The sequence below is a fragment of the Leptonotus elevatus genome, chromosome 3 (assembly GCF_054856555.1).
Source record: "Leptonotus elevatus isolate MCC_2025b chromosome 3, RoL_Lele_1.0, whole genome shotgun sequence".
Lineage (NCBI taxonomy): Eukaryota > Metazoa > Chordata > Actinopteri > Syngnathiformes > Syngnathidae > Leptonotus > Leptonotus elevatus.
The window spans coordinates 19,267,186-19,279,029 of record NC_141241.1 but is presented as its reverse complement, the minus strand read 5'-3'; the positions used below and the strand labels follow the sequence as shown (position 1 = coordinate 19,279,029).

Genomic DNA, 11,844 nt, shown 5'->3' with positions numbered 1-11,844 from the left:
GTGTTAACTTGGTGCCAAGGAACTATAGTATTGTGTGTTGAGGAGCTTTATTTGGCCAAAGGTAGTGCGTTGGAACTTTCTTGTATAATTTTGGTGCCATGGAAGTTCGTTGATGCGTTCAAGAGCTTTATTTAGACAAAATTAGTGCTTTCTGCCATTTTTTGGCATCTTATTGAAGTGCGTTGAGGAACATAATTTAGACAAAAGTAGTGCTCTGGTGCCCTTTGTGTCACCTTGTTGCCAAGGAACTATATTGACGTGTGTTGAGGAGCACAATTTAGACAAAAGTAGTGCTTTACTGCCCACTTGTGGCATGTTATTGAAGTGTGTTTGAGCTTTATTAAGGCAAAAACAGTGTTTTGACACCCTCTTGTGTTAACTTGGTGCCAAGGAACTATAGTATTGTGTGTTGAGGAGCTTTATTTGGCCAAAGGTAGTGCGTTGGAACTTTCTTGTATAATTTTGGTGCCATGGAAGTTCGTTGATGCGTTCAAGAGCTTTATTTAGACAAAATTAGTGCTTTCTGTCATTTTTTGGCATCTTATTGAAGTGCTTTGAGGAGCATCATTTAGACAAAAGTAGTGCTCTGGCGCCTTCTTGTGTCACCTTGTTGCCAAGGAACTATATTGACGTGTGTTGAGGAGCACAATTTAGACAAAAGTAGTGCTTTACTGCCCACTTGTGGCACGTTGGTGAAGTGTGTTTGAGCTTAATTTAGACAAAAATAGTGTTTTGACCTTCTTGTGTCAGCTTAGAGCCAAGGAACTATAGTGATGTGTGTTGAGGAGCTTCATTTGGCCAAAAGTAGTGCTTTGGCACCTTCTTGTATAATTTTGGTGCCATGGAAGAACGTTGATGCGTTAAATAGCTTTATTTAGACAAAATTAGTGCTTTCTGGCAACTTGTGGCATCTTATTGAAGTGCTTTGAAGAGCATCATTTAGACAAAAGTAATGCTCTGGCGCCTTCTTGTGTCACCTTGTTGCCAAGGAACTATATTGACGTGTGTTGAGGAGCATAATTTAGACAAAAGTAGTGCTTTACTGCCCACTTGTGGCATGTTATTGAAGTATTTGAGTTTTATTTAGACAAAAATAGTGTTTTGACACCTTCTTGTGTCAGCTTAGTGCCAAGGAACTATAGTGTTGTGTGTTGAGCTTTATTTGGCCAAAGGTAGCGCTTTGGCACTTTCTTGTATAATTTTGGTGTCATGGAAGTACGTTAATGCGTTAAATAGCTTTATTTAGACAAAATGTGTGCTTTCTGCCAACTTGTGGTATCTTATTGAAGTGCTTTGAAGAGTAACATTTAGACAAAATTAATGCTCTGGCGCCTTCTTATGTCACCTTGTTGCCAAGGAACTATATTGACGTGTGTTGAGGAACTTAATTTAGTCAAAGGTGGAAATGTGCTGCCATCTTGTGGCATACCACCAAACAACATTGTTACATAAATTAAATACTAAATAATGAAAAAATAATTAAATAATGAAATACTGATCTCATCGCAAATGATTCATAATATTGACTTGAACGTGTACACGTGTCATGACTATTGTATGAATTCACCACGTGGACACACAAGAACTTCTGCCAACTGTCATAACAGCATTTAATGGTTCTGCCCGTCACTCTACATCACCAGCATAGAGAAATAACCACAAATCCATTCTTGGACATAAATAAATTGTTTTCAGGCCAATTGTATGCAATTGGATCATTTCCTCTCGCACACCTGCTGATCAGAGTGGAAGACTTTTGGGATGATGAAACAGCATCTAAGGGGGCTGCTGAACTTTTCTAGACATCGCTCACGTGATCCGTACCGGCGAAGAGCAAGTTTGCTCCCGATCCAAGCGAAATTGCGGGCAGAGGCTGCTTGGGTAGGGAGGTAAATACTTGGGCCGGGAGCCAGCCCGCATCCTGTCCATCTGTCACAAACAACCTCAACTTTAATTTCTCACAAAGAAGCTCTTCTAAATTCTCGCTCGCCAACCATTTGAATCACAAGCAGGCAGAAACAAGAACTAAGAAACCGCTAAGAATTGATCACAATACTTGGCGAGCGACACGCAAGCTGAGCAATCTGGCAGACACGGACTCGAATCCCACAAACCGCCAAACATCACAGAGCGTAGTTCATAGGTCGCCGCGAAGTAAAGCTGAGTTCTAAACCAAGCTCATTTCAAAGTCAACTAAGGAGAATAACACGCCTCAAAGCAAAGTCACAAATACAGGAAACTTGTGCAAACTATCAAACACAGGAAAGTACGGTAACTAAAAATAAAAGCGCAGCAAAACAACACAGATGACAACAATGACAGAAAAACAAACACTTTGGCCATGCTTGCTACAAAAAGCAATTATTTGTCCTTGATATCCAGTTTAAGATCCATTCTCGTACACTCTTTTTCCTCAAGCATACTAGTAGAAAAATTGTCTTTTCTTGAAATGTTTTTTTTTTCACGACTATATAACATATACATTAGGTTTGGGAATCTTTGACTGTCTCACGATTCAATTCGATTCCGATTTTGGGGCCTGCAATTCGATTCATAATCGATTTTCGATTAAGGGCGATTTTTGATTCAAAATGATTTGATTGCGAATGATTTTTGCTTCAATCTATAGATGTGCAAGAAATTGTAATGATCTACTCAAGTCTGACTCGCTAATGCTAATTAGCGCGCTACTCGCAGCACTTTTATCACTCAAGAGAACGTCTCCACACTGCAAAAAAACAACTTTTATTGGAATAACTTGATCGTGACTTTTTCCTTCTACTCTCTTATGTGACTACAACTTAATAGTGTATTAGACCGCGTGGAACCACACTGCCCCTAAGTGGCCAAATCGGGTACAACATGAACAGCGCTCCAAATAAAGGCACACACAGACAAAGTATAAACTAATTTAAATAAAATTGATTTTGGGACATTTAAAATCGATTCTGAATCGTACTGAATGAGAATCGATTTTTGGGCACACCGCTAATATACATACTCTACTGTGACTACTTTGGCATACTAATAAAAATGTTTTTTTTGGGCCTAGAGACATAAAAAAAAATGTCTTCATCCTATTCAAAGACGTCTTACTGGGTGTGTCCCAACATCTCTATGTAAAATAAAACACTAGGTTTGAATAGAACATCATGAAAGTCAGCTCGAATTGCTGTACTGGTTGAGGACCTCGTTGTACTATGTTACAGTGACCTCTTGTGGCCGTTATAGGTAACGACAACACGTGAAATAGTATGAGAGCGTTCTTTTCTGTTGGATGGTGCGTCCTAATGTACGACTAAAATGTTGCACAACAGGGGGGAAAATGCAACAATCTTCTGCAATAATTTATTGAAAGTGAAAAATATAATAATAAAATACAGTTTAATATGGTGTGATAGTTAATTTGATACACATTGACAAACATCACAAATAAGCTCTGTACAGCCATGCAACAGTAAAACACATACTGGCTAAAATATATTCACGTGTAATTTTGTTTATATTGAATAAGGTGTACCCAATAAATACAGGTAAGCAATAATGTTCGGTATGTGTGTCGTCACTATATAAAAGTCTGGGAACAGGAAAAGCGGCCAAAAAGTCTCAAAGAGGGTCCCAGTGCCCTCTCTTTCGGGGTAAGAATGTCATGGCTAGACTTTGGCTGTCATGCTGCTGCACCACAGGCTGTTGGGAGAGGTTGTTGGTCTGCGGGATGCCGTCCAGGGTTAAACCCTGATGAGGGCACACACAATACTGGGAGAGCAGCGTCACCAGGATTGATTTCATCATCACCAAAGCCACGTGTTTGCCCACGCAGGCTCGCGGGCCCGATCCAAATGGTTGGAAGTACCGATGTGGGGCCTGGAGAAGGAAAGACACTTGGAAGTTATCAAAGACTTACTTCATTCCAGTTTTATTTATAGTGAACCCTCACATATTCACAGTTTGAAATTTGCAGATTTATTTTTAATTAAGTTTTTTTTTTCTTTAAGTATCTTGTGGCATTTTTAGGCAACTAAACCTTTTTAGCCAATGAATATGTTGACGTGAGTTGATGCGCTTAATTTAGATTAAAGAAGTACTTTGCTACCATCTATTGGAATCTTTAGGCAATTACAGATCTATATAAACATTGCTCTGATGCCACCTGGTGGCATGGTGGTGCCAAGCAACTGTGTTGACCTGATAAGAGAAGCTTTTTAGCCGGTGTCACTGTAGTGTAGAATCTTTCTTTTCGAGCAAAATATGAATCACATCAACCTTAGTTAAGAAAAGGAAGGACTAACGCAAACTGTTGTGAATGTTGAGTATGAAAAAGATCGACCTTGTTCTTCTGAACACATTGTTTTGTCTACTTACATTTTTTTCAAAGTTTTTTAGACTCAGTTCATTGGGTTTGGGGAAGAACTCTGTGCGATGCATGCGGCCAGTGTTGAGAATGATATTTGTGCCCTTTGGGACCCTATAGCCGTCAATGACGTCATCAGACAGCGCACGCCGCATGGTGAAGTCCACCACCGGGTGGAAACGCAAGCATTCTTTGATGAAGCTCTCCAACACTTGCAGCTTGGGAAGGTCGTCGTTTTGCAGGGCTCGCTCACCTAAAAGCAAACAATTCACCTCAGTTAAATACTAGAACATTTGGATTATTATTATTATTATTATTTTTTAGCTCACCTATGACGTTGTCTATCTCCTGGAGCAGCTGCAGCTCCACACATGGATGCTGTTTGAGAAGCAGCAGCATGAAGAAGAGGCTGACCGACAGCGTGTCGGGCGCGGCGATCACCATCTCCAGCACGCACTGCCTTACGTTCTCAGCAGAAAGTTCACCACGATTCTAAAGGCAAATATTAACAGTTAAACCATCTTGTGAAGTCGAGGATGGAACAGACTGAACAACATTTTTGTCCAACCTGTGCGAATATGAGCTCGGCAGTGAAGTTGATGTCCAGTTTATCCGCCTGCTCCATTTCTCTCCTCTTATGTTCCACGAGGCGCTCGATGGCATCTTGGAGCCCCTGGCTGAAAAGTGAACGATAACATGAACAATGAATTCGGTGAGTTGATTTGATGGATTTCAGCTCAATAACAAGACTCACGCTGTCGCCTTGTGCCTTTGGTGGATCCAGTCAAACTTAAAGTAGACGTCTGGTTTGATCAGGACGCTCTGCCAGGTGTCAAAATACTTTAAAATCTTCTGCATCAGCTCCTTTTCTGGACAACAATGCGACATTAGAAAAGAGTGTTTAATCTACATCACAAATGAAATCTCAATAAATTATAATCTACTTCATGTTTCTTGCTAAATGGCTTTGTTCATTTCATGGGTGGCGTTTACATGTTCTCTCCGTCTGTGCCTGTGTATTTTTTTCTTCTTTTTTCCGGGTACTCGGGTTTCCTCCCAAATTCCAAAAGACATGCGTGATGTATTAATTTCGTAGTCTGAATTGAGTTTGAATGGTCGTTTGTCTATGTGTGCCCTGTAATTGACTGGCAACCAATTCAAAGTTTACCCCGTCTATTGCCTGAAGCCAGCTGAGATGGGCTCCAGCACCCCCGCGACGTTTGTGAGGAATAAATGGAGCTAATACTCATGCCGCACTTTTCTGAGAGCACCACTGCCACCTAGTGCAGCCAAATAAACATGTTGAGGATTGCGTTATTGCCACTGGAGAAAGCCTCATTATGTTGTTGCAATACACCAGAGGGGTCTGTGAGCCGAAGTGCCAGGATGAGGCGACCATTTTGCATTCACATGACATCAAAGAGCAACATAAATTGTCTATATCAGGGTTTACTTCCATATTTAAACATACTATATGAGGAAGTGTGTTATTGCACTGATATTTTAAAAAGTGCTTAACTGTAGTTTGTGTGCCTATTCATCTGCATGTCAGTATAAATATTAAATATGAATATATTTGATAGATGTTTGGACTTGTTTTTTTCCAGACAACCTACTGTACACACTTTAAACGAAGACTGGGATCCAATCTATGAAACAGTAAGTAGTGATGGACAAATGAAGCTTCATGAAGCACTTGTGGTATTTTTTGACTCCTCTAGATGGCACTCCTGGCTTAAAGATGCAGTGGAAATGTAATCAGTTTCGATTGCACTCGCCTTTATCTTTAAGCCAAGAGCACCATCTAGAGGAATGAAAAAATATTGCAAGTGCTTCATGAAGCTTTATTTCCCTATCACTACCTATGGATAAAAGTGTCATCATAAAATCTTTTTTTCTTTTTCAAAATGCCATAATCTGATCAAAACCCCAAATTTTGTTAAAAACAAGCTATCACAAAGAAGTAATAATTGCCATATAAATCACCAGGATAGAATTTTCCAAGATTTTATTGCAGAATTTGCAGCCATATAACTTTAACAGAGCCTCCAGCAAGATGCCAAACATGGAGTTAGCCCACCCAAGTTCTCAATGGCTCAATTGTACATCGGGCTGAAACCTTCCAAAATCGTCACTTTTCATGAGACCACAAAAAAGGGCATTAACATTGCACCATCAAAGAGAGTGAGCCATTTGGAACCCTTTATTTTGGTCAATAATGTGTTAAAATATCACCTGCATGTGGACATTTAAAAAAAATAATCAAATTGACCTAATTGTGATTTATGAGGTTTCGGCCCAGTGCCAGCAATATGTAATCTCATGACGAGATGATGTTGATACATTTTGTGACTTTCACAGTCACAGCAGGAACCAAAACTACAATGTGGCCCAAAATGTATTTAATCTCAATCAAAGTCCAAGCCTACTTACCATTAAAAGGCACATCCAAGAAGAGTCTATTGGAGATGTCAACCACAGTGCAACGCAGCAGATTGAGGACATCCACATTAGTCAGGCTGTCTCCTCCCGCAGCCTTCTTCAGTTGCTCCAGGTGGTTCTGCGTGGAGGAGACGCACACCTCCAAGGTCCGTTGAAGGCCCGGGCCTGTCAAGGCTGCAGCACAATGTCAAGGTCGGTCATATCCTTTCCTTGACCCAGTCGAAGTGCATTTGTTACCTTTGGTGAAATATATGCGTGCCTTTCTCCACTGGGTGACGTCGTTGTTAAATATAATCCCTCTCTCGTTCATCCCGATGCAGCTCAGTCCTAATTTGCTCCCAAACCGTGAGGTGTAATGTCCATGTTTTAAGACGTGGTGAACCGCCGATGCTCTGGTAGATGATAAAATCATTTTCAGGGGTTATGAAATTCCAGGAATGAACAAGAATTCCTGGGAATGAAGCAGGAGTTTACTAAATTAAAGATTGGCTCTTAGAATTTAAATATGTTTGGCGGATTTTTTTTTTTTTTTAGCTAAATCCTGACTAAAACCGGATTTTGTGCAAGTACAGTTGTCATGCAAATACAATTTTGTTGTATAGAATATTGCTGGCATTCAACCGAAACCTTATAAGTCACAATTTGGCAAATTATTATTATTTTTTTATTTTGCAAGAAAATTTCAAATGTATTTTTGGCCAGCAATTTTCAAATTGTGGTACAAGTACCACTGGTAGTACGTGAGCTGCCTATAAGTGTGCATGAATTTTTTTTTGCCAAGTACATTTCCAATTCTTCAAACTGCCAACTTAAAAAAAAAAAAATCCTATGATGTTGGTAAAATATGATACTTTTGCATTAATGACCCTCCATTTCAATTCATTCCCAGTCATTCTCATGGTAAGTTTCTCATTTGAAGTATTTCCTAAATTCCAACTCATCTTCCCATGAAATACAAATAATAACAACAACAACAATAATAATATCGCACATTACAATGTGAACGATTGACCCGTTTAGAGTTAAGTGAAAGAGCCAACCTGCTGAGAATGAGAGTCTCCTCGCCATCAATCCAAACTCTGACAATGTCACCATACTTGTCGTTGTAGTAATTGCTGGCTGTGCCTATGCCCGTCCAAATAAATCTCACATAAGACATTAGTGGCCCCAATCCCAGACAGAAATATGGACCTGTGGTAAAGAAAGGTCATTTTTTTTTCAAAACTTGACTGAGAAAGACACCATTCATCTATTCGAGATGACCGATGACCGACCTGGTACTCGCCGCTTGTCCGAGTGGCCCCAAGCCACCAGCAGTAGACAAACCATTAAAAGCAGACTTCTAGTTGCCACGGAAATCCCAACCGCTGCCCCCAGAGTTGCATTCTGGGACGTGGGGGCCAATTCCGACGCTATCGCCTCCAGCTCTACCACAGCCGTGGTCCGTTCACAAGCAGAGATCAGCTCCATAAGAAAGTTAATTGAAAATGCGCAGGACACAAACGCCGCGATGAAAGCCACAGCACGAGCGCTTCTTCTTTATAGGCTGTCGCCGTTGGTTATGAGCCAGGTCAGGGTAACGCAAAAGCCACAACACAAGGGGGGAAAGGGTAAACAATACACTTGTAACCTTGACGCTTGGATTGGGGCCCGTGTCCTTGAGCATACGCTACAGTGCACTATTTGACATTTCGCTGATGAGAAGAAGGAGTTGCACTCCTTTGAACATCAAACGATGCATGCTTGGAAAACTCACAAATGAACACCTGCTTGAGGGAGGAAGACTTTTCTGAGTTACAATCATACTGTAAACTAACAGGTCATGGCATTATATATCACCCGCATAACGATTTAACAATTACGAACATTTCTGATATTTCCTCAATACAATGCAATGCAAATGCTTCCTTTACACGGTGAAAACAAAATGGTGGATTGTAATGCATTTTGCCTTTTCATTTCAAAATGTGACAAAATGTCTCATTTTGGAATCAAAATAATCCTCACAAATCAAATGACAAGCATCCAAAGTCCAATGCTTTCAATGAGCGGAGAATGTTAAGGCCACCATTTTGTCTCGTGACCTAAACTCGGGATTGTCAATAGCGCTCTCCCACTAGCACTTAAAGGGATACTTGACTCATTGAGACATTTTAGACAGTAAGAAGAAAATATTTTGTCTGTTTCTCATGAACAATTAATACCTTTAAAAAACTGGGTTGACTGACATGATTGGTCATTATCTACTTCCTCAGCACAGATGATGTCATCTTCAGTCGACAGCAAGTGTGTTTTAAAGGTATTAATTGTACATGAAAAATAATAAAGATATCAAATTAATTCTGAACAAAATACTAGTATCAAGTAGTAGTATCAAGGAGTGAGTAGTTACAATACATGACACATTATAGATGCGTGTGCTGCCCAGTCTGCCTGGCAAGCTAGGAAGGCAACTGGATACTTCCTGGTGTCTCAACATGTGGCGAAATGCTGTGGTAAGAATAGGAGAGACACGTTGAGCTGCTGTCGTCATCTCAAGAAGGAATGTTTATTATTTAGGCATAATTCAATAACAAAATAACAATCCAAATCCATGTCAGTCTTGTTAGAAAAAAAAGCCATAAGGTGAGTTATAAAAATACAGCAAGCTACTAGCCTTAAATGCAATAAAACAAAATATCTCTGCAAAATTGCCTCAAACTGTAAACTATTTTCACATGAAATAAAGTCTCAAGCAAACATTTACTATTTCAAATACATTCTGAAAAAGTCTGAAAAAACTTTTTTTTTTACTAAATAATTGCATTTATTTATTAAAGAAATTCACTTATTTGAACTATTTCCCCAACAACTGTCTCACCCAAAAAAGTATTAACTTCTTTAACGACACTTTCACTCGTTCTAGCCCTCTACAAAAAGCATCCACATCTTATTCACAACTTAACTCACATGAAAATATTACTGGTTGCGGCGAGGGATGCCCGATAATATCGGTGGCATTGACGTCATACAGATAAACTAGATCATAAATAAATATATAGACTTGCCACATTGGTCCATCTGTTGTGTTTGTGGCTCAAGTTGTGCCCAACTCCTCAACCCCTCCCCTCACCTATGGTAGTGTCACATATTTGTGACATCATAATGCGCGCAACCTCGTGTTGACAGAAGATGCATCATGGCGACATGGCAGTCGCTAGTGTGGGATTTCTTTACTGTGTCTCCCCAAAATGTTACCTTCGCAGTTTTTTGGTGCATTTTTAAAACATGACTGTTTTGTTTTGACAAACTCAAAATGAGTTACTGGCTGTCTTTGGAGCAGAGATATCAATCAAATTCAGCTTTATGGCGTTTTACACAATGTTTCAATATATTTGTACGTTAGACTTATAGTAGGACTCAAATTTGTGTCCAGTTAATTTTGCAATTATATTTCGGCTTACTTATCGGTTATCGGCATCAGCACTTTCTAAATTATTCGTTCATCATATTGGGTGAAAAAAGCATAACCGTACATGCCCAGTTGCGGCATTAAAACCTTTTACTTGTATCTTCTACAGTGACTGTCAAGAAATTAGACATGGATAAGAAAATCTTCTCACAGTACAAGTGAAATAATTTCAGCACACAGTTCAGTAGTTTCTCAATTTCTCACAATTACTCTCTTTATACTTTCTCACTACGGGCCAAAAGCGCTAGCATTAGCATGGTTAGCATCGGACGTATACTCAGGTTTACGCGCTTCCGTCTTTAAGCGATCTTTTTCAATCAATCGTGCAAACGGAAAGTGCTCAGTTTGAATGTTTTGACACTGTTGAAGGCTTATTTTGTGACTTTTGCAAGGATAGGAGAGACACGTTGAGCTGCTGTCGTCATCTCAAGATGGAATGTTTATTCTTCCTTTGTGCTTAAATAAATGTTATGTATTTATTGATTTATTCATTTTAATCCTTTGTGCGCACAATACTCTATGCCACCAGTGCTACTGCACCTCTTAGTGGATGGATGTGGAATAGTGACATGGAAATGGAAACTGCTGCAAAACTATACAATTAACTCAGGAAAAAAAAAAAAAAGATAAAAAAAATATATATAGGTCTGTTTTTTTATCCAGTTTAATCTCCTAGTTCTGTCTAAACATTTTTACAGATAGCTGATTTCAACTCTCTCCAAGTGCTGTAAACATCGCTGCCAAATTTGAATGATTTAAAGGATTGTCAAGAAGAAAACAAAAAATAAGACTTCAAATCATAACAAATAAATTATGTTCGCTAAAAGTTTGCAATCACGCCGCTCTAAAGAATGCTACTTTGTCTTGCATCTTTCTTATAGCTCGCAAGCTAACAGTGCAACAAATAACAACACAGCATGATAACCACTGAAAATTATTTTAAAGTGGGAATCGGGGGGGACTTGGGTCTAATGCCAAAGTGTGTCACTGGGCGCCATTTTAGCACACCCAAAAAACAGTTCCAACGCTAAAGCAATATCGCTACAATTGAGTAATGAAATTCTCAGTCTGCAAGTTCTTATCAATTTTCTTCAAACAAATCTATAAATTCATTTTATAGGTTCTTTAAGTAGCAAAAAAGATACGTGTGCAAAAACTGGTTTAAAAGTAAAAAAACAAAACAAAAAACCTGAATGTAATTAAGTAAAAAAGTAAAGAGTACAAAATATTTTTGACTGTCAACGACATATAGATACACATGCATACATGATACAATGCACTGAAACACACGAACACACAGATTACATGGTGCCTACTGTTGTTTAAGAGCTAGCTAGTATTGGCATAAAAAATATATATATATATTCAGCTAGCTACCTGAAAAAGGTGGGTAAATTAATTGCTAATGACGTATTTATATTTCTTTACTTACTAGCAGCCTGTTTTTGTCAGAACTGCATGTCAGCACAAAAACTTTATTATTTTGCAAACACATTTTAAACGGATCCATTTTGTAACTTGATTTCATTTAATACGTTCTTTATCACACTATCATCCTGAGTCACAAATTGGAATTGCACAGTTCAGAATTTGTTGACTT

At 39.0% G+C, this 11,844-nt stretch overlaps 1 protein-coding gene across 1 annotated transcript; it reads right to left on the bottom strand.

The window, feature by feature from the left end:
• Window positions 1–3,459: 3,459 nt before the first annotated feature.
• On the bottom strand, window positions 3,460–8,263 carry cyp19a1a (cytochrome P450, family 19, subfamily A, polypeptide 1a). Its single transcript, XM_086071805.1, has 9 exons — window positions 8,068–8,263; window positions 7,834–7,984; window positions 7,031–7,185; window positions 6,785–6,967; window positions 5,106–5,220; window positions 4,920–5,028; window positions 4,681–4,843; window positions 4,363–4,604; window positions 3,460–3,864 (listed from the first exon to the last, which is right to left on the bottom strand). The coding sequence occupies exons 1-9, from the start codon at window positions 8,261–8,263 to the stop codon at window positions 3,607–3,609; spliced, it is 1,572 nt and encodes a 523-aa protein (XP_085927931.1). The 3' UTR covers window positions 3,460–3,606.
• Between the last annotated feature and the right edge of the window lie 3,581 nt (window positions 8,264–11,844).